Source organism: Agelaius tricolor, unplaced genomic scaffold (assembly GCF_023055355.1).
Source record: "Agelaius tricolor isolate 1412-34295 unplaced genomic scaffold, bAgeTri1.0.p SCAF_22, whole genome shotgun sequence".
NCBI classification, from domain to species: Eukaryota; Metazoa; Chordata; class Aves; order Passeriformes; family Icteridae; genus Agelaius; species Agelaius tricolor.
Window position 1 is genome coordinate 798,838 of NW_027269282.1, and position 22,532 is coordinate 821,369.

Genomic DNA, 22,532 nt, shown 5'->3' on the forward strand with positions numbered 1-22,532 from the left:
CAGGTTATAGTGACTAATTGTCATCACTGAAGTCACACTTGCAAATTTACATCAAGAGAGGCATTATTCCATGAGTCTACAGCACAAGGTGCAAACCCAAAGGAAGCAAAACTAAGCCTAAAAATCCTCTCCAGCTTTATGGCTGTTTGCACAGCAGTAGTATTGAGAACACAAAGGTACAAAGTAAGCACATGACTGCCCTTGCATACAGCAAGGAAGATACAGCTGTATTACTGTTGTTATTCTTGTGTCAACAGAACCAAATACTAACAGAAATATTCTTAAGCTATCCTTCAGTCACACCTCGGGTTCTGCCTAAGCACTAAAGAAGCTGCAAGCCCTGATGTTCCTCTGGAAACAGAAAAGCATCAGCACAGCTGCTGACAACTTTGTAACAAAATATTACAGCAGAAAAACAATTTGGTGCTGAAATTAACTGCGAGAACTGAAATTGCCAGATGTGATGGAACATTACTCAGTGTAGATGAGGACCAGTAAACCTTTTCTAAAAAAACAACTCCACTCAGATGCCAGAAACTCACAGTAAATAGCTGTAAAAAAAGCCTGACCTTTGGAGTTTAGTGAAATTTTCCCAAAGAGCAAGTGACTGATAAATCTCTCTCTCACTTTTGAAGTCACATAATGTCTACTATTATTTCACGTCGCAATTCTTGGAGTCTTACTAACCCTTTAGCCTCAGACACACATCACCAATTCTGTAAGCTGAGCTCAGACTGCTTAACCATCAGCACTTCTAATCACATTTTTGACTGGCAATATAAATTACTATGTAAGAACATATAAAAGATTTTAAAAAATCATCATTTTTGCTTGCCTTTTTTCTAGATTGGAACAATTTCCTGGCCTAGTCCAGTTACACCAGCAAGAACAAATGGCAGGACCAGGGAGGGACATCTTAGACAACACTGCAGAAATCAAGATCTGTCTCCAACTTAGTTTTTCGCTCTCTCAGACTGCCTTCCCTTATTCAGATTAAAGACAGATATCTGAAATAAATAATGGATCAGAAGCAAAGATCATAGCCAGAAAAGATCCCTTGGAATTTGGTTGATGCAAAAGTAACATGATAGAGAACACAGATTTCACGATGGCCATTCAGGATTTCAAAATTATTCCCAAGTACCTTTTCTGGATAGCTACAGTGGAATTGGTGTCTAATGGCATATTTAACAGCTTATAATGCATTTAACTGAGTTATATACATAGTAATTTCAGTTCCTATCATCATCTTTAAGTCTTCCTCAAACCAAGCTGCTACGTGCAGCTTTTTGACACTGCTGATTTCTCCATCTCATTTATTCCAGACCTTCTGGAATTCCTGAAATATAGCATATATTATTGGCCTTCTTTAGTCAAATGTTTATCCACTGTACTTTGGTGGGGCCACCCTATACCCTCATACATTTGTTTTCAATCCAGTTGAAGTTCTTTGCTTCAAAGCATCATTTGTGATCTGAACTTGAGAGAAGACAGCAGTCCCATTCTTCATGCACACTGAGTTTCTCAATGTCACTGTGTTGCAGCAGAATCTCAGGATATGCTAACAGTAAAAAAAATTACAAGTTTCTAGTCAAGAACATCAAATTGTTACAAAGACAAAACATCTGAAGATAAGACTTCTACAACAGCCAGTCTTGCTCTAATTTTACAGTTAGTGTCTCAGTAAAAAGGTTTTAGTAAACCTGCTAAACCTCCCTCAGATCTTTTCAAAGAATGAAGTCACTATCATCACTAGGACGATCAAAAGATCTGAAACCAATTCTTTCATGCTAAGTGAAGAAACACTGGGAGAGCACTCAGCCTTCCAAATCAGAAGTTAGTCTTTTGTTCCAAATCAGAATTAAATTTTTCAGGTAACCTATACACAAATCTTCTCAAGCTTGCCCACTCTGCTGTATTGCTAGATTCACCAGAAACTGAAGTATCTAGTACAACTTTTACAAGAAGAAACAATAGAAACCCTTCCCAATTTTGAGTGCTGCTTTGCTAGAAGATTGAGCTTTTAAGATCAGTATCACTGTCCACTTGTAATCAAAGCAGCTCTTTTTGTAACTTCTTAATTGTTCTTTCAGAGCAAAATCTCAGAAATGGATTTCCTAATCCACAGCTAGGAACTGCCAGCAGTACAGCCATATAAACAGCAAAGAAATTTGATGCAAACTGAGCTTGTTCAGGCTACACCCTAATAATCTGATCCTAAGGGATTAAAAGTCTACAGTAGCACTAACAACTATTCAGTTTGTTGATGTCTATGACACTTTGTAAATATCTTCCCCTAAGGTAATTTTTTTTTCCCTACAGAATTCCTTATACATAAGTTTCTCTCTTTTCTAGAAAAGATTATCATGCACACCTAATGAACAAAGTACAGCATAAAGAGGGAACAGTAAATTACTGACGACTGCATGTGCAAGAAACATTAATAACTACTTCATGTGAGTGCCCTGCTCCCCACTACTGTCAATTTCATATCTTAAGTACTATGGAAATGATTTCAAATATACCCAACTTTAAAAAAAAGTTATCTTTCACACCAGAAATATTTCCAAGTTCAAGGAATATTAGACATCTAGAACACATTGTGGTGACCATAACACACTTTTCTATAAAACCACAGCAATAGTACCAGAGGTATGAGTGAAGGAAATCAGACACTAAAACAAAATGCAGTGGGATACTAGAACAAGTGTTGCAGAACAACTTGCACCAGTTCTTCTTTTGCCAAAGTAGCCAAGCTAAAGAAGAATTGCAATTTTACTGGATTTGTCACCCATGTACAAAGCTGAACAGTATCAATTAAAATCCAAGCAGAGAAACTATACCTAATCACTGTAAAATCACAGGCAAGAAGGTCAGCAGCAGTTTTAACAAAAGAAATTCAAATCTCATGAAGAGAAGGTTCCTTTCATTTACAGGAGGAAAAGAACAGAAGCACACTGGAAAACTAAGGCTGGAAAGGAACCTGCAAAATCTACAGCTCCACAATGAACCCTGTATTCAGTATCCTAGTGACTTCAGTATTTTAAATACTTGCTTGCCTAGTGTTCAATAAGTAATTCAATTAAATACAGTAGTAGTTGAACACATGGAACACTCCACCAAGAGTAGCCGAGTCAAAAACCCAACATTTTTCAAAACAGCAGATATTTTAATGCTGACTTTGTCTTTGAATTGCTAATTACTTCCAAGCAATTACTTGCACAACAGAAAACATGCAATACCTCATTTTGCAGTAGTGATATGATAACAAAACACATTTTTAAGGAAACTGCATTATCAAATCTGCAAAAATAGTTTAGCATAGGGTTTACTCTTTCAGACAACTGGCTCCTTATGAGTCCCAGAATAATAATATGACCTACGATGCAGGGAATCAAAGAAGACTTCAGTGTGCATTTTTGGGTTTTGTAAACGCTTATTTGATGCAAATATTTCTATAGATATTTGACTATTTCAGGTATTTAAAAATCTCTCTTCATGCATTCATAAGTCTGAAACGGTCTTTCATAACTATCTTGAACATAGTCTAAAGATTTTGTATGTTCATGGATTAACCTGTAGTTAATCTTATTACACAAAGAGCCAACACTTTCAAGAATGAGTGTTAAAGCTGTAACACTAAATAAGCTCATTTAAAAAGCAACCCTGAAATTCTTTTTACTCCTGTACCCATTTTAAAGTCACCAATAAGCACTAGTCAGACTGCAGTATGTTTTTACCAGCAAGCTTCTGAATATGCATAATGCCAATAAAGTTAATTACATTTAAGAAATAATAGTCTATGTGCAATTAAGATACTGGCAACATTTTAATGCAAAAAAAATGTTTAAATATACTAACATCCTAGTCTTGGGATATCCAGTCAAGCTACGCAAAGAGTTGTGTTTGTCCCTTGCATACTCCCAAATGTGGAAGTAGGATCAGAAACTGGATCTGGAAGAAAGGGTAAACAGCACGTTAGTTAAATTCACAGAGGATACTATGTTCGGAGATGTTGCAAACATTAGTGAAGACAAATACATAAATGACCCAGAGAAAAAATAAAATTACTTTGGAAACAAAAACACCTCATGAAAAATAACTCCAAACACTTAATGTAGAAGAACCACAAGGATAGTGGAATAAAACATAAAATGAAAGGAACCTAGAAGCAGCAACAGTGGACAGTCAGCTAAATATGTGCATTGAAAGACAGTCTGGAGTTGCAGAGGCACCAAACAGAGCAGGGAAATTAAAGTTCTTTCTACAGTCTTTGAGCCAATAACAATAGCCATCTCTCTGCACAATTGCCAGGGACTGAAAAATTCCCCTTCATGCCTAGCAAGTGGAAAGCTCTTCTCAATGGCAAATCAAGTTCTGCAGGAGGTAGGGTTTAATTTTTTTTAAGCAAAGTTAACATACGGTTAGCATAAGCCTACGCAGCAGGCTCTTCCAGTACTTCTGCTGCTTGTGGCTTTGTGCAGAACAGGAGGAAGCTAAGAAAACGAATCCACTTTTACAGGTGCAACTCAACCTTGCATTGTTCAGATTTATTCCTGTGGTCCTTGAGAAAATAAACCAAAACTGCTAGTTCAACTACTAAAAAGAAAGAAGAATTTTAAAAAAAATCCTTCACCATTTACTTTTTGCCTTAAATTTACTTTTCCCAAGAATGACATCCACTCATCCATCAAGGCAGATGTCAGCACTATCCAGCTTTAATAGCAAAGATAACAGGAGGAAAGCATGGACTCTGCCTTCAGAAAGACTACAAGAGACTCCTCACCCAGGGCAGACAAATGCAAATGTAAAAGTTACAGTAACCAGCATACATCTCCAAGGATTGTCAAGTCTTTGTTTCTAAGAAATATTTCTAGACACAAACTAGGAACCATTTTTTCTGATTCATTCGCAAATTAACAAAATAGGCTAATTTGACAGAATTTGTTTTCCTCGGTAACAAGGGTTCCATGAGGCAACCATGTAGACGGTTTGTACTCATGGCAGTCCACAGACAAAAAAAGAAAAAACCAAAACAAAATAAAAAACCAAAATCCCAAACCAACAGGTTCAACATTTTACCAGAAGCCATCTTTCTGCCTATCATGTTGCTGAACATTAGGAGAAGCTCCAGCATAGAGACTTATGCTCCAGTTTATGCATCCCATCATCACAAGCAAATAGGAGACTGAAGGTTTTCCCTCTTGACAACTGCAAAGCTATGTGATTTCTGAAAAAAGTCATCCCGTGCACATCATCAGCTGCTGCTTGTGGTGTGATGGCAAGAACAAAACAGCTCCTACCAGTCTGCCTCATCTTTGACAGAAACTGGTTAGCCCTGCATATTTCAATGGAGATTTAAACAACATGTTGCCAGGTATCCCTCAAGCCAAAGGCACATGAAACACAGCATGGGTATTAAATTAGCTCAAACTATAAAGACAGTACAGAACCAAGAATCCCATAATCTCATTGAAGAACGCAGTGTATTTTAGGAAGATGCATGGCTTCAGACATAACAAAAATTAATCTCTGATTTTGCACCAGAGGACACTAGCAAAGTATCTCTGTAATCTTTTGCCCCTTTTAAAAGATCAGTGCTAGCATGAGGCAAGTTTCATAGAGGCAAAGTCCAATCACCTTACAGATTCAAAGCAGTCTCTGGAGCAGTAGCAACAGCAGGTTTTGCAGCCCTTTCCTTCTCTACTCCATCACTCATTCCTACTCCTACACTGCATCAGTTACACTGCTAGAAGTTCATGAGACTGCAGAAAGGATAAGTGATTTTGCACACACACCCCTCACTTCTCTCTTTTTTTTAAGCAGTAACTTCTATAAGTTCACCTTGTATGAGAACGGGTGTTCAGGGTTAAGACAAAGGTTTACCTAGCCCAGAATCCCAATTCCAATAAGGGCAAAAGTGTAAGTGGCAATACAAGGAGATGACTTAACCAATGCCATCGTGAAAAGCATAGCCAGCACATCACAAAAAACGTCTTTTCAGAAGGAGAAGCATAGCTGCTGCTTAAAAGTCTGTTAAAGAACAGCATGCAATTGCTCCAGTTTGTCAGGTGTGTAACTGCACTGGACTGCTTGCAAATGAAAACCATGAGAGATGCATGTTACAGTAAAGATGCTGGAAAATCAAAGCCTATTAAAACAGAAAGGAGATAGAGTCAACAATATTCCATGGTGCATAGGTTTTGGCACAGTGTGCTGCAGAGAACAGGTGAGACACAGAGGAGCAGGACAGACCCACACTCCTGTAGGAGAGGCCAGCACACAGATCCCAGAGCCCTTAGGGAAGGCAATAGGACCCACTGGTGAATGAGCAGACAGGTGTTATCAGGGAGTGGTTCTTACTCCAGCTCTCTCTCGAGAACGCAGAGCTGGTCTGACACAGCCCTGGCACACTCCTTGGTCAGCCATCAGGAGATGCTGGTTGATCAATCACAGATGAACTCAGCACAAGTGCTAACTGCCCTTAGCTCTACCTGCTTTTTCTCCCTAATGACTCTGGTTTGGAAGCAAGCCCTATGACAGCTGTAAACCATGTCTTAACACAAAATCTCTAAAAACCAGCAGTTGTGCTGAATATGCATTCTGACTGGCTGATCACATAAAAAGTCCAGTCCAAACCTATGCATCCCTCTGTAGTAGGGACTGTTTTCACTGGAAATGGAAGATACTGCACTAGACCAAGAATGCTCTGAAGTCTGGTGTAATGAGGGGTTGAGGTCCAGGAGGTTCAAGAGGTTAGAAACCCACTGCCCCGCTCTTTGGGAGAACACTGATCCCAAACAAGTTGTTGCAGCACTGGCCCATCTTCCCACTTGGCAACACAAACCTAAGGTGTAAGGTACCCCAGCAGAGATGTCATTTTGTTAAAGCCCAAAAACACAGATTACCCAACAAGGTAAAGAGAATCCCTTCCTTTAGGCCAACATTCAAAAATGTGTTGACTCTAGTTCGAAAGGAGAATTTAGACCACCATTATGTCAAAGGAACCAGAGCAAGGAAATACCTATGAGAATGACTACTGGGGGATATAAAGATAGATTCAGCTGGTTTCATCCCTGAAAATCATTTTTTGCTAACTAGTCCTAATGTCCCCATTGCAGCATCAGTTTCTCTGTAACTTCCTGTTAATTTTATGAAAAACAAACATATTGGATAAAGATCTTTATCTACTCAAGACTTACTGCAACTTAAGGCACATTGACTAATAAGGCAGCATCAGGAGTAAAATGAGGCTTGCCTGACTCAAGTGCATTAAAGGAGGGTGATAAAAATTAAAGAGCACTAAAATGCATGTGTATGCAAAATATGACTGCAAAATATACTGTGCAAAAATTGTTAACTATGAGAAGCAGAGTAAGAAAACACAAAATTCCACAATTCACTTATCCCAAGTCAGTAGAAGACAGATCACTGTAAACTGAAGGCTACTGTACCAGGGAAGTTCATACTGCAGCACGTTTCAATGTTTTGAAGCTATGATTACTGATCACCTGGCACTTTAATCCGTGATAAATCCACCTCTCCACTGAAAGAGCTGATCCCACTCATCCTCCCCACCCCCCCAGATGCTCACTCATCTCGCATTTGCACAGTAACACGACAAGATGGTTCAGGGATCAGTTTCCTGATCCAACCCAGCATGCATTTACACAAAGTGAGGGCAGTGGCACAAAGGGGGTGGTATGATCACTCTTCTCCTGCAGCATTTTAAATCTATGTGAGAGTAAAAACTGCTGTGCAACCATGAATTGTGTTTTTATATGGAAATTCACTTTTACTGCTGTGCATCCCTTGGATACGTATTCCGTTTACCTGTGGTGGAACCAAAATCTTTCCTGAATAATCTTATAAACTGGTCAGCATTAAACAATTGTACTCTCCAATACTGCTCATTTAGGTTAAAAGACATACAATTGTGATTTCTCAGGAATTATGGTAGGAGTTACTGCCCAAACCTGTACCTACTCTAAATGTAACACTAAGCTGCAGTTTGGCAAGGTTCGAAATTTGGACTTGCAGTTTCTTCAAAAACAGGGTGAAATGCTTTATTACAGTTGCTCTAGCATAACCTCTCCTTTATTTTAAAAAGGAAAAAGTCTACTTAATGTTTCCTACAGCATCTTCTACAAACACTGAACATCACTTTTAGGGTATATAAACTATAATCAATACATTTCAATATTTTTCACCAAAACAGTAATATTGCAAAGAGAGCAATTTCATGCCTTTTCAGAAATCTGACCATCTAGAAACTTGCTTAATGTCATGCAAGACAGTTTAAAAAACAGCATAATGTTTAACTTAATTGTGGACAAAGAATAACTCATGGCTCAAAAGCCAACGGTAATTTTATTAGATATTCTTGAGGACCATTTTCTGTTAATTTCCTTTACAAAAAGATTCAGAGAACCTATCTAAGCACATCCCTTTGCCATCCTAACACTTAACTGAAAATAGTATGTTTTTAGAATAGCTTTTTCATGGTGACTTCCACTTGACTTGTTAAGCTTAAAACAACAAAACCAAAACCAAACCCAAACAAAATAAAAAACCCCAAACAAACAAACAAACAACCAAAACAAACCCACCAGAACCTGGCTGCCTTCTCCCACCAGTGCCTCCCCAAACACTGCCCCCTCAAGTTTCACATTAGAACTTTAATAAGCAAAGGCTTCAAATGAATACACTTTTCTCTTTGATGGGAAGATCAGGTAGTTAGTTACCTGAAACTCTTTTTTCCTCTGAAGTGGGAAATATTTTGACCATGCCCCAAAAATGCTTTAAGATGTATTTGGAAGAGTTTAGTCTTTACACAGCTATTAAAGCTCATTATCTCCTTTTCTAAAAGCGTTCTTTGTGAAGCATCCTCATTTATGCTAAATCTGGATTTTCAAGAGACCTAGTTTTGAAGATATACTCATTTTCCTTCACTGGTTCCAAGAAGAAAAACTCTTGGGATATTTCAAGGCTATGATGTCCTGGTAGTTAATTTTCATCTCTACCTCCCCTCAAAAGGAACTAGCAGGGAGAAGCCACCTGAGTTAAACAATGCCTTACCAAGGAGTTTGAAAGCCCACAGACAAGGATTTTACATGTCATTTTGAAAACAAGAGTAAGCTTATGACCTTCTGTGAGGTCATGTGAAGCAAGAGATCAATTTCCTAAGACCAGCAGACTCAAGCTGCTCTAGACCCCAGCCCTACATGCGTGTGGACTGACAGCAGAGGGTGAGGCAGTTACTGCACTACAGCCAAAGCACATTTACACTCTGGCTGCCACGCTGACAGAAAGCAGGCATTAGTCCTCAGGAGAGCCTCACTTGTCACACATAACCACAAGGTGCTCCTGCAGGCACTGGTGTCCTTTCACTGCCACTGAGAACAGACGGTTCCCAGCTCAGAGGCAAGGACATCCCTGACAGGGATTCCTCCACACACCCACATCCATGGCTCTCGTTCTGGCCCACTCACAGCTAAGGTCCCACAGCCTCTCTTCACACTAGCCTGTGACTTCTCATTAGTCAAGGCTTATTAAACCTTGACTTCACAACCCAGCTTAAAAACAGACCAAACAGAGCTACACCAGCAAAACTATGGGGCAGCAAACCAGTGTTCAGAGCATGATTTATTTATTTATTAAAGAAATTTTTGACACCACCAACAGAATCTTAAAACTGCACAATAAATTCAGCACTCTTAACCCTTCAAGTCTCCTAGTACAAACCAACTCAGAAATTAGCTCTGTTTGCTGCTTACCAGCACAATCATGAAGACCCCCCCCAGGCAGCATCATGGCATGCTGAGAGCAAAGATCCATCTGCCTTAAAGATGGGATCAAGGATTGCTTATCTCTTTCCTCTAGCTGAATAGGAAATAGCTATTCTTCTTGCTTACAACAATGGAAAGCCCTCCAACTTTCAAACACTAGAAAGACAAGAAGGAACATCAAGAGGGATGTAGGGTTGGGATGCTGAAATGCCCACAAACACGATAAGCAGAAGGTGTCGATTTCTTGGGAAAAAGTGCTTTTGCATAGACTTTTTTTTAAGTAGGTTTAGTAGTTTTAGTCCTGAGGGGAAAAAAGTTTCCAAAAATAACTGCTTACTTTCTGAAGTTTGTGAGGTGTCATCACAAGCGCATTTAGGGTGCTAAAGTTCATCACCATGCCAGTAAGTATAGACCAAAGCAGCTGTGATCGACTTCTTGCCTTCCCCTCAAGCACCTCCCATTATATACCAAGCTGTGTAAGGCATTTCCTATCCTAGGGCCAGGGGCAGTCCCTGGGCTACAAGGAGCTGAAAAAATGTAAAGCCCTGTCTGCTGTTCTTATTTGGAGCACAGAATTCACTTCAAAGTACAAGCAGCAGAAAGATACAAACTCAAGATTAGTCACAGGCAAACAGATGATTTAAGAACAAGAACCAATCTGTCATAGGAAAGGAGTGCAGCCTCCATGGCAAAGTTGACTACAGTTCTGCAGCATCTTTAACTTAAGAAGTCAAATTTTAATCTGTTTTAAAACTGAGTAACTTGTTGAGCAGAGTAACCTCTGAACTCTATTCAATTTTGTACTTTCAGCATGCTCAAACTGTGACCTCAGCTATGGTTCTACCAAAAAAGAGTCAGGTGGACAGTGGCCAGGATGGAGACTATTTGGGTTCTGATACCCAGAACAGCAGTGCACCAAAGGATTAGCAAACAGCTTAGCGTCCATCCCATACTTCAAATGCCTTCTAGTCATTAAAATAAATAAATCCATGTCCTCCTGAGACCTGAAAGGTGGTTTACTTGCTGGTTCAGGGCATCTGCCAATGCACTGCATGGAGACTACATCAGTTTACGCTCAAGCCTGCATATTTAAAGTTCTTTCACAACCGTGTAAGGGAGGAATGCAATGAAATCTTTAGATCTAACACAAACTAGCAGGAGTTTGGCCTTCATAGCAAGATTCTTGGAAGGGAGAGTACAGAAGCTCTACATTCACAGAGTGCAGTTCTGTAAACAGACCTACTTAACACCACTCCAACCTTTTTTCAGAAGTCAGCTTTCAAACTGAAGTTTTCCAGACTTAGTATCCACCATGATACCCATTTCTGGATAAAATATACTTTTAAATAGCAAAGTATGAGAAGAGGAAGGAAAGATAAAAATCAGTCCTAATCTAATGGATCACTAAGTATCAGCTCATACTCCTTAACACCTACAGCCACTTTGGAAAGGAAAAATAGCCCTCATTTACAAATCATTTAGAGCAGTAATTTTCAAGTTGTGGAATCCTGAAAAGCATAAAATGCCACACAATTTAAACTATTGGCAGTAGCCTTGTTTTTCCACAGTTGCTTCTTGCCAACTTCAGATTGAAAAACACTGTTTTAAGAGAGCTCTGGCAAAACACAGTTCTCTCAATGGTTTAGGCTTGCTCAAGAAATAAATGCAGCATCCCTGCTGAATTCAAAAGATCATATGCAAAATGGACCTTTGCATGGCCTATGCCAACTGAGCACTAAAGCCATTCATTTCTCAAATGACTGTACATCACTCAAGGAACCCTGCAGAGGCAAGACCAAGGCACTAGATTTTGTGAGGAGTTTACAAAAATACTCCTGTAAGATACAAAAACTAGGTTCTCATAGCATCTTACCATACAGTTACAGATGATTACGTTTTTCTTATTTGAATGAATGCATGGGACTGACAAGAATGACAGAAAAGTATAAAAAAACCAAGAGAAATGTGTGGGCAGTAGTTAGGCATTTAACCAGAAATACCAAATTTAGTGTTATACTTGATACAAATTTGCCATGAAGTATAAGTTAGAATAAACTAAATATTCATGGGAAATATTTCAGGGAAAAAACTACTTTTTCCCCCTCCAAGAGACTTTGACACTTCGTTTTGACAAAGACTCAGTGCACTTGTCTTACACAACACATTCTGCAATATGCTCCCTCACATGTCTTCATCCTTCTCCTAATCTTGTAATATTTTGAAAGATAGTAAGGTACAGCATGCAGATAAAGAATAACCACTAAGGTAACTGAAACTTTCAATTTCTAGTTGAATAAGAGCACAACTTTTCCAAAGGACATTTTAAACCAGCAAGGAACACTCCTTTTACTTCCAAAGAGGACAATTAGATCAAGAAATGATCACTGACAAAAAAGTGCAGTAGTTTTTTTTAAGAAAAGTTTTTTCACTGCTCATTTGGAAGTGAGCACTGTCAAGATTTTTTTTCTTCATAAGATAAAAGTAAGACCCTTGAGAGAAACCCCAGAAGAGAGATTTTGGTATCATATAAACTTAAGTTTCACTAATGACTTTAAAATAGGAGAGAAAGCTAGGGATAAGTAGCAATGCTCCTCCTATTCTGAAGGATGTATATGGAATCACTGCTTCAAGAAGATTGTTTTTAAGTTTGTTTAGATCAGAAAAAGAAATTACCTCCATGCTTTCCTATTCTCTTACTTTTGCAGAATGAATGGAAGTTAAGCATCCACTTCTGCTAAAATTTTCTTTATGCATGTTCTCAGAAACACATCTTAAAGCCATGATAAAGCATCACCTAGACAGCAGCTCTCATCATTTTTGTCACAATGACAGCCCTTAACCCAGGAGATGACCAAACTTCAGACAAGACACTAGCTTATCTTCAACTTGTTCACACTGAGGACCAAATAACTCCCAAAGGAGACAAGAAGTAAGCCAGGTTGCTGTTAAAACCAAAGTAAATCCATTTTCTCAATTCAAATATATAAAAATATTTCTCCAGAAGCCTAAGACTACAGGACACAAGGCACAGGCTGAGAGAACTCATCTGATCACAAGATTCTCCATCTGAAGTGCACAAGCACAGAACTCTATTTTATTCTGACTAATCTGCGATAAAGTTTCAAAACTTACCTGCAAGTTACTCAGCACATAAAGCACAAGCAGACCACCAAAGAGCTTAGTGTACTTGAATCTCTGTGGAGAGTGTAACAGCTGCAGGACTATCCTGTCCTTGCAAGGCCACAGGCTGAATTCAGAAGTTTGCTACACAGGTAACGCAGCAAGCTGCCTCCTGTCACGCAAACACAGCAGCAAAGGGAGCCAAACAGCACATTGCTACAGACTCATTACAGACACCACGACAAGCACAGGAGCCTCAGCACTAAGAACCTGCCTTGATGTATTATAAGAGCAGGGAACTACAGGCTGTGAGCTGAAGCTTTCACATCCTTTTGTTAGGGCAACCAACAAAAAAAGAAAAAAAGAAATTAAGAACTCTGACTCTTGACTACCTGTTCCTCTTCCTATTCTGGCAGTTAATCCATTTTCAAAATGACCACCACCCCTGCAGTAGCAGAGGGCAAAGGACATCAGATGGATTCACCTCTCCAGTTACACACTGAAATACCTGTACTATAGGTGTATGCAAAAAGCAATCAAAGACAACCAGGAAAGTTTTCATTAGTAAACTCAGCTCAAGAGTTAAGATTGTCTGGTGGCCTCTGATGTCTTTCCACGCTGCTGGATTCAGCTTCTGAAAGCTTCCTTTGTTAATGAATACTAGGCTCTTGTCAAGTCCTCTTTTCTCCCCCTCTACTCCCTCCCATAAAATATCATGGTCCTCAGGGCATAAGGAACATCCTTTGTCCTCTTGCAAGTCTTCCCTGTGCAGCCACTTTGCCACCCCTCCTAGAAAATGCAAGAGGAGTACCATCCTTTCTCTTCTCTGTAACAACAGTGGAAAAAAACAGATGGAGACATCATCTAGTAGCAATTTTACCATAGAGGAACTGGTGTCCTGCAGAAATGTTGCAAAACCATAACCTCTATTTCATCTTTCATGTGTCAGCAGCATTGATGTGTAACTCAAATCTCCTACTTAGCTTTGAGAGTTCAATTTTTTGTCAATTCACCATAAAGAGCATGTGATACTACACACAACATACAAGGTGAACTAAATCTGAGGAAAAAGGTAAATGATTTAAAGATATCCAGAGAAATAACAGTAAGGCATTCTTCAAGAGAAAAAGAAAGAAGCTGAAGCTCTCATTTCCCAAAATGGCCATACAGATTTATCAGAAAGAAATGAGAAACCCCAGAGGCCTGCAGAGATACAAGGAGAGGAGGTATAAAGCTGCAACTTTATTAAAGAGAAACTGGTTAGGAAAGCAAAGCCCACAGTTCATTATCAGGGAGAGAGCATGAAGAGGGAGATTGCCTCAGTCTTCCTACTTCTGCAATGAACATGAAGCACACAAAAACTAACACCTACTCAGTGAAAGATGTATTTCTGCATGTGTGACAATACCAGTTGAATAGTCTCAACTCCTCACCAATTCCTCACTCTCTGTGCCTCTTCTTCCTCTGCAGATGTTATAGCAAAAAAAAAAAAAAAAAATGTTTTCCCGTCAGGTCTAGTCAGGGAACTGATTCACCCAGCTGCTACACATAGTTTTGTGCTTGAACAGAGGGGACTATTTAAGCCAGTTTAGACAGCACTACTGTCAAACATAACCACAGTCTGTAGCATGGTTACAAGAAACAAGATACAAACTAGAAGACTCTGTGTCTTTGGAATAGACTGTTCTACCCACTTCCCTTCCCCCCACAGATGTGACCCCATCGAGTGTTTCAGATGAGCTCTCCTGATCATCTCATTCCCACCTAGGATGACTCAGGTTACTGCACATCGCCAGAAGATGAGCTGGTTTTGCAGATTTCTGTCAGTTTAGTAAAAATAAGCACTAATGCCCCTCTTAGCCAGAGGCAGACCCTAAATTGGCTCAGCCCATCCCATCCAACCTTGCTCTCAGAAAATCCCAAAAGCTTTGTATTTCTCAGAGAGTTATAAATATCCATCCCAGCAAACTTTGAGAACCAAAGCCTCATCCTCTTAAGAGTGAAAATATGTATACATAGAAGGGTGAGGAAGAGGATTGGAAAGTCTCCTGTAAAATACTGCAGTAGTGTTTGCTCTGCCCCAACCTGTAAGACAGGGCTAATTTTCTTTAACCCTATTAAATGCTTGTTTTTCCTCAAACCTTGCCTAAACTGACTAATACTTCTAGGAAGTATTCTCATTGTGATTTTACAATAGCAGTGAAAGAACATAAGTTCTCAGACAAAAACAAAGCAAACAAAAACAAGCAAACCCCCAAAACCCTGCAAGGACACATGACAGTACTTGCCTGGATGTACGATAGCCTAAGATGGCAGACTGTGGAGTCACTAAAGCACCATGCAATGAGGATTTAGAATGGAGTACAGAAATTGGGATTTTTTTTATCACCCATTATTCATTAAAGTGCAGTAACTGGACTTCTATACATAACAGCATTTGGACTATCATCAACATACAGCACAAACTGTCAAGAAATGGCTTAAAATTTTGGAACAGTCCTTCAGGTACTCTTTTAAAATGGTACTGTACCACAAAGCTGTAAATCTGTAATATATACATCTCAACATAAATGCTAAATAGATTTTGTCTAGGTGGATTTTTACTATTTTCTACATGCATGGAATGGATTACCACAATTAATTCTGGAAGTTTTATTAGACCAGATGAATTCTGAATGTCATTATTTCTTATTTAAAAAGTTCAAATGCCTATACTTCCTGCAGGACAAACAGGAACATATCCCAAGAAGGAAATATCCCACCTTGCAATCATTGCTATTACCTCACACAAATTAAAATATGTTTTTGTTGAAATGTGAAAGAAACCCCAATTATTAGGCCTAGTGTGAAATTTCACGTCGCAGGCATCAGAAGAATATCTCAAGATGGTATAACTCAAAGTGATTATCAATAATTTCTTTGAGTACGCTTTTGATTGGTTGACATCATCCCTGAAAGAAGAGAAGTTATTTTTCATGTGCAAGCAAGGAAACAAGGGCAAATCCAGAGTGATTTGTAGTGAATTCAAAGAATTTGAATTTTAAACTGATCAAGATTCATCCCCTGCAGTTCAACTTCTACTGTTCTTCAGATACATACCATCCTTCCATGCACATTTAAAGTAAAACTAAAAATCACACTGTAAATTTTACTCCTTCCAACAAAAGATTTTCATTTTTAAATGATAGTTGCCTCAATCTCTTCCTGGCATAACTTTGTAATAAAAGGTTAATTCTCCTTCCCTCTACTCATACTGCCAACAAGCAGAAATGTTGGAGCATAGAACAGATTTTCTTGAACAACCCTTCAGCTACTAAATTGTAAAATTGCTGTACAATGGATTAATATTAATAAAAGAAGCCACAATCTGCAGCTACGTTGCAAGCAGGTTGAGATAAGGCAAACAGTACCACTCACGTTTGCTGAGGACAAGGCTGGGGGTGTATCTAAAACAAACACCAGTATAGAACAGCCCTACATTTAAACTTTAACTTGCTTTTTATTATTATTTTTCATCAACACCACAGCTATAATAAGCTTTCTCATTTTGGAACAAAGAAATACAATCTGACCTTTGAACTAGAACCACGTTAAACACTTGAAGACTCGAGCCTACTTCCAAAACAAGGTAACACAGCTAACTGTTTGGAAGCAGCAGCTAATTCATATCACACACAGGCTGGAGCTATACAGGAGCCATAATCAAGATAAGGAAAGTAATAAAGATTTCAGAATTATTCAACTGCTATACACCTTCTCTTGATTATTATTGTATTCTAACACTTCCTGATGTATCATACTTCTTCCTCAGAATCTACACTTTAATCCTAAGTATCCAAGGTCACAGAAGACCACCATCATACATGAACTAAACAGAAAGAGATCAGGTACTTAAGTTGCAGTATTTAATCAGCAGCAATAACTTTAACAGCTAAGCAGCATCTCAATGAAACACTGGCAGAGCTCAAGATGACTGGAAATCTGATGAGAATGTTACAGGTTTTCCCTTGAAATCCTCATTTTGCTCCCAAAACTAGGATCACCTCTGAAGGGTAGTGAACCGTTCTCTCCCTGCCCCCACACCCCCAACACAGAGCATAATTCAGTCAGAGACTCTCCAAGAGTACAGCTAATATTTAACAAAGGGCCAAGCATCACCAGCTAGAAGAAATGCATGCGATCACCTCATGCTACTCCGGTGATCACGCAGCACTGCCATGCTATTAACTGCCTGTGTAAAAGGTGTCAGGAGGGTTTCAGAGATCTCTGCGTTATTTCATTCCTCAAACTCCCCATTCCTTAGCAGATCCAATCCCATCAACCGTTTCAAATTCAGCAAGTGCCTGAACACAAGATGATTAGAGGCTGGGAGAAGGAAAAGTAAATTAAAATCACCACATGCCTTTATGTCTAGGTATCTGCTTTTGACCACTGAAAAAGACGCTAACACTCAAGACTGGTACAGAGAACACAAATGGCAGCATCAAATAGTTGTGATCTGGCAGACTGTCCCTACAAAGTGCTACCAGGGCACCATGATCTGTGCACCAGTCCCAGCTATCCCTGCTCTGTGGTTCACAGTCCCATTACAACTCCCTGCTAAGAGAGCTTGGACACCCCTTCTCCACGCTTCCTTCACCTCCAGGCCACGGCACGCTGCTCCCTCAATTTCATCACTGATCAACAGAACTGCTCACAGACCTATGTGAGCTCCACCAGCCTCACCATCTCCCTCCTCACAGAAACGGGATGAAATGCATGACAATGAAGGAAGGTTTCAGCCAGATCAGTTCCCTGAGCTATCTCCCACAAAAGGCCACACTGGGACAACCAAGGATGCAACTCTATGACAGTTCAAGTTTATCTGTATCTCTGCTGCCTTGTTGCCACTCTTTTCCACCAGCTTTGCATTCTCACCCTCTTCCTCGTGCTAGTGCTGGTATTTGCTTAAACTGCCAGCAGTTCAGGGAGCTAGACCAGCACAAAATTATTCTACTCCCTCCAAAAGATGTTTTCTGCTAGGACAGCTCCCCTGAATTGGCTCCTTGTGGGCAGGTGGTCTGTCTGTCCCTCTGTGGTTTTGCTCCCTTAAGAGCACAAGCTTAGTTTGACAAATTGTCATGAACCCACAGTCCAAAGGAGCAGACAACTGCAGAAGCAAGAAACAAGAGGGGAAAGTGAATTACTTAAGCCATATTTATTGCCAAATGCACTAGTTCAAACCACAGGTATATTTTTTCTGAATGCCACATGGTGTGGTATTAGAATGACTTTTCAGGGAATGATGTTAACACAGAAAATCCCACACACCTCATTTATTTTCAGAACTAAATATGAATGAGTATGTCTGATTACTACAAGAAAAATTTTCACATCCTGATGCATAAATACTGGAAAGTAGAGTGTTTATTACAGGGAAAAATTCTCGAAGGCTTCTACAAACAGCCAAGGTAAAACAGAAGACTACATCATTTAACAGTCTACTTCCAAATCTCACGGAATATTGTCAAAGTTCACTTAAAAAGATGACAGAGGTATATATTTAGAGCAAGGGGTTATGATCACAACATAATTTCAGCTGGAGATTGTGGGCAAGTGCAATAAATCCTTTATAATTTTATAAAAATATGAAAACAAAAAAGGTAACAACACATTTACATGACCCAACAATTTATGCAAGATTCATAGTAGGAACGAGGCAGGTCCTGAAACCTCATAAAACTGATCAATTTGAAGCTGAAACTATTTACGACATACTGCCATCAAGATAAAAGTCACAGAGCACTGTTACACTTTGGACTTTATTTTTTTAAAATGGTTTTGTACTTTACCTCCAAAAAACCCCATTCAATTCTGTGCTTAAAAGCTTTCTCAGTACCCTTTGTTAAACACACAGAGGGACTTTCAGAGAGAGAAATCTTTTGGAAGAAGAAAACGTATCAAATTTAGGTATGAGGAAGAGATATGCAAGAGATGAGGGGAGGAAGCAACTTCACCAGAAGCTGGCAATTTAAATGGCTTTAGGGAAATGGAACAGGGTGTGTATTAATGGGGGTGGAGGTGGGGTGTTTGTTTTAAGATTTAGCACTTAGGGTTGCTAAGAACTTCAATAACGTAGTGTTTTCCTTGAGTCTGTAGACATAAACTTCTCTTTCTACCCAGGATTTTCCCAAAGAGCAGCACAATGAATAGAGACAATTCTTGCATTTCACCCCAACACAGTATCTTCAACAGCAGCTTTGAAACTGTCTTCTTTGGGTTTTTTTCTTCCTTCCAAATTTACTCCTCACAGCTATGTTAAACTCTGAGCAATAGGACAGCTCCACTGGACCCAGTGCTAGAGCAGCAGGGACTGAGAGGAAGATAAGATGACATGCTGCAAATAGAGAGTTTAGAGAGGACCAGAACAGCTGAACTCCAGCAGCTTGAGGTAAGAGGAATTGAGAAAAAGAGATAGAAGTAAAATAAATCTGGTTCAAGCAGCTGTGGAATAAAATGTACCAGAGATAGAATCAAAATAAAATCCCACAAACTGAATTTAGAAATATCAATTATTCGTTGGAAAGAAAACCCAACAGTTTCATGTAGTAGGAGTTTCTCAGTAACATATTGCCCTTCAGTTGCTTCATATATAAAACAAATTAATTGCTTGAATTAATCTGAAGTTAACAAGCATCTAGAGCACACGGTATTTTCTGTATTACAGAAATTTAAACATCTAGATGAAGCCAAAAATATACACAGCAGTTACACATCCTGGTGTAACCAAAAATGGTGTTTCAAATCCCTGATAATGAATTGGGATGCTGAGCTAACTGACAATAAGAGGTTTAACTCTGCACACAAGGAACTAAAGTGAATCTGTGACTGTTATTACAGATTACCTATGCTGAGCAGTCACTGGCAGATTATGGCCATATTTGCATATTTAAAAATAAAACGAGGGTTTGTGCTCAATTAGAAACAGAAGGCCAAACAAGATGAAACATACCAATGCTCTAGACAGGGGTTTTTACGATTACTCTGCAAGTTCACAGTCTACTGTTCTCAAACCTTTTTTCTTTGGAGACACTGAATTACTGGCCTAGAGCTGACATTTACATGAATGTTGGGTCCCACTGAAAAGGTTTCAATTTCTAAGCAGCGAAAGATAAGAGGGCAAAATCTGTATTTTGAATGGAAAAAGTTACTCGAGATGAAAGGGACTTCCTTTTCAAAACCCCAAACATTCGATTGCAGGGAGCCTACTCAACAAGAAACGCGCAAAGAGGAAGAGGGGGGAAAAAAAGGAGGTGGAGTGAGAACAGAAAAGCAATCACACATCCTTTTAACCCCGCGGCCCCGCTCCGGATTCACGGCGTCAATCCGGCACCGCGATCCACAACTTTCCGCCTCCCCCGCCGATCCTCCCGCCGGTTCCGCGGCCTCGCTCCCTCCCGCCTCGCCGGGCCAGGGGCAGGCGGGCCGGCCGCGGCTCGCCCCCGGGCAGTGACAGGCGGGCCGCTCCGCGCCGCCGGGCGCGGCCCCGCCGTAAACAAGTTTGAAGGGGCCGCGGCCGGGCCGGGCCGTGCCGAGCGGGGAGGAGCGGGCGCGGCGCTGACAGGGGCCGCACAAAAGGGCAGGGCAGGACCCCCTCCCGGCTCCCCCCCTTCGGCGCAGGGCGGGGCCCGGCCCGGCGCGGCGCCTCACGGCGGCAGACGGGGAGGGGGAGCGGGGCGGGCCCGCAGGCCGCGGCGCCGCTCGCCTCACGGCCCCCGCTCCGGCGGAGCCTCCCGCCGCCGCGGGGCCCGGCCGGGCCTCCCCGCCGCGCCGCCGTCCCTCACCTACACAGTGAATGAGCTTGTGTCGCCACGAATCGAGCTGGTGGCGGACGCCGCGCCTCTGGATGGAGCACTGCTGCCGCCCGCACGGGCTCGCCATCTTCTGGGCGGGGGCGGGGCGGGGGCGGTGGCGGCCGGCGGGGCGGGGGGGAGGGAGGGAGGGAGGGAGGGCCGCGCGCGCCGCGCTCTGGCACGCCCACTCGCGCTCGGCGCTCTCCCCGCCCCGCGCATGCGCCGCCCGTCCCCCAGCGGCTCGCACGTGCTGCCGCGCCGCACCCGTGCGCTAGGGGGCGCTGTGCAACCCCGGAGCCTTTCGTGAGGGAGCGGGAACGCCCTGAGGGGTCTGCGTGCTCTGAGAGGTCATTGTGTCCTGAGGGGACATGCCACCCGTGAGGGGTCACCGTATCCTGAGGGGACACTGTGTCCTGAGGGGACATGCCACCCGTGAGGGGTCACCGTGTCCTGAGGGGACACTGTGTCCTGAGGGGACATGCCACCCGTGAGGGGTCACCGTGTCCTGAGGGGACTGTGAGGGTTCACTGTGCCCAGAGGGTTCACTGTGCCCAGGGCTGCAATCCTTCCTTGAGGGGCCATTTCAGATCACATGGTTTTCCATCAGGAAGAGATGAAATCTCATCTGCTCCACCGTGTAGTTATAAAACCACCAGTTCTGTTGATGGCCATGATGCAAAGAGAAGGCACATGAGCCTGCAGTGGCCAGGAGGTCCTGCAGAGACAGCTCCATGATTCGGCCACCTCCTGTGCTGCAGCCTTGCACCACAAGCACAAGGCCCTCCCTCCAGGTGTGCTCAGATGTTGTAAGGGCGCTGGTGATGTAGTAGCAATGATGACAGCAAGCAGGGAATACATTGACAATCTAGGGAAAGCATGGCACTGCCTTGTACCCGTGCAGGAGGACAGGAGCACCACTACCAGCTTCTTTCAAGCTCAGGGGATAGGATTGTAAAGTGAAATCTCTTACTCCAAACCTTGCCATAAGGCCAGAGATGAAGGTGTATGAGCCTTTCTTTCCCCACCCTAACCACTAGAGCCATTACCCTCATCTTGCCTAGCCACACATGATTAGGGAGTTAAAAAGGCATAGAGCTCAAAGTTGGCTGTGCAAAGCTGGCTGGTCAAATGCAGCTGCAGTATTAGGATGTCCTAGATAAAGTATTTCCTGGACAGAAAGAGCTGTTTGAGCTACTGTTCAGCTGCTGTTGTAGCTGCTGTAAGCCACCTGTCCTGTTCAAAGGGAACACCAAGAGGCACTTGGTGTGGGCAGGTAGGAGAGCAATGAACCTGTCCTACAAAAGGAGATCAAGACAGCTCAGTTTGGCTAGTCCAGCAAAAGGAGTGCAAACCCAAGGTGTACTTACTCTGCCAATCTACCAGGGAAGCTGCGGTGGGGGAAAAGATGGACAGAGCTATCTGAAGGCCAATGGTAGTATAAGCAAGGATTATTGGTTGGCTCTCAGTACTTTCCTGGAGGAAGTCAGAGGATGATTTCTTACTGTAGCAGGTGGAACTTCCCAGAGTAGACAGCAAACAGAGTAGCAAGAGGCAAAAGCCCATTTCAAGATGCAGCTTCCATGTGAGGAGGGCAAGGTGAAGCTTGTTTTCATGAGCAGAGCAAACAGGTTTAGGGAATCCCAGTCCTGGTTTGAAAGCCATTAACAGTGAAAACAGGGAAAGCATGACCTATGAAGAATTTCTATACCACAAAGAGTAGGAAAGCTCTTTGGGCACTCCTGCTCAGGAATGATCCCCTTAGCTGCCACTGTACTAATCACAGAAATGTGCA

The 22,532-nt window shown here is 41.5% G+C and overlaps 1 protein-coding gene across 3 annotated transcripts in view; it reads right to left on the bottom strand.

Moving 5' to 3' along the window:
• The window catches only part of LCOR (ligand dependent nuclear receptor corepressor), a 90,008-nt gene extending 69,131 nt beyond the window's left edge, over positions 1-20,877 (bottom strand). For 2 of the 3 annotated variants that reach the window (XM_071446145.1, XM_071446149.1), the window contains exon 1: positions 20,732-20,877. In XM_071446145.1, coding sequence (XP_071302246.1) covers positions 20,732-20,828 — 97 coding nt within the window. In that variant the 5' untranslated portion in view covers positions 20,829-20,877. The remainder of the gene's footprint in view (positions 1-20,731) is intronic. The other variant, XM_071446148.1, reaches the window with a different exon arrangement.
• Positions 20,878-22,532: the final 1,655 nt, after the last annotated feature.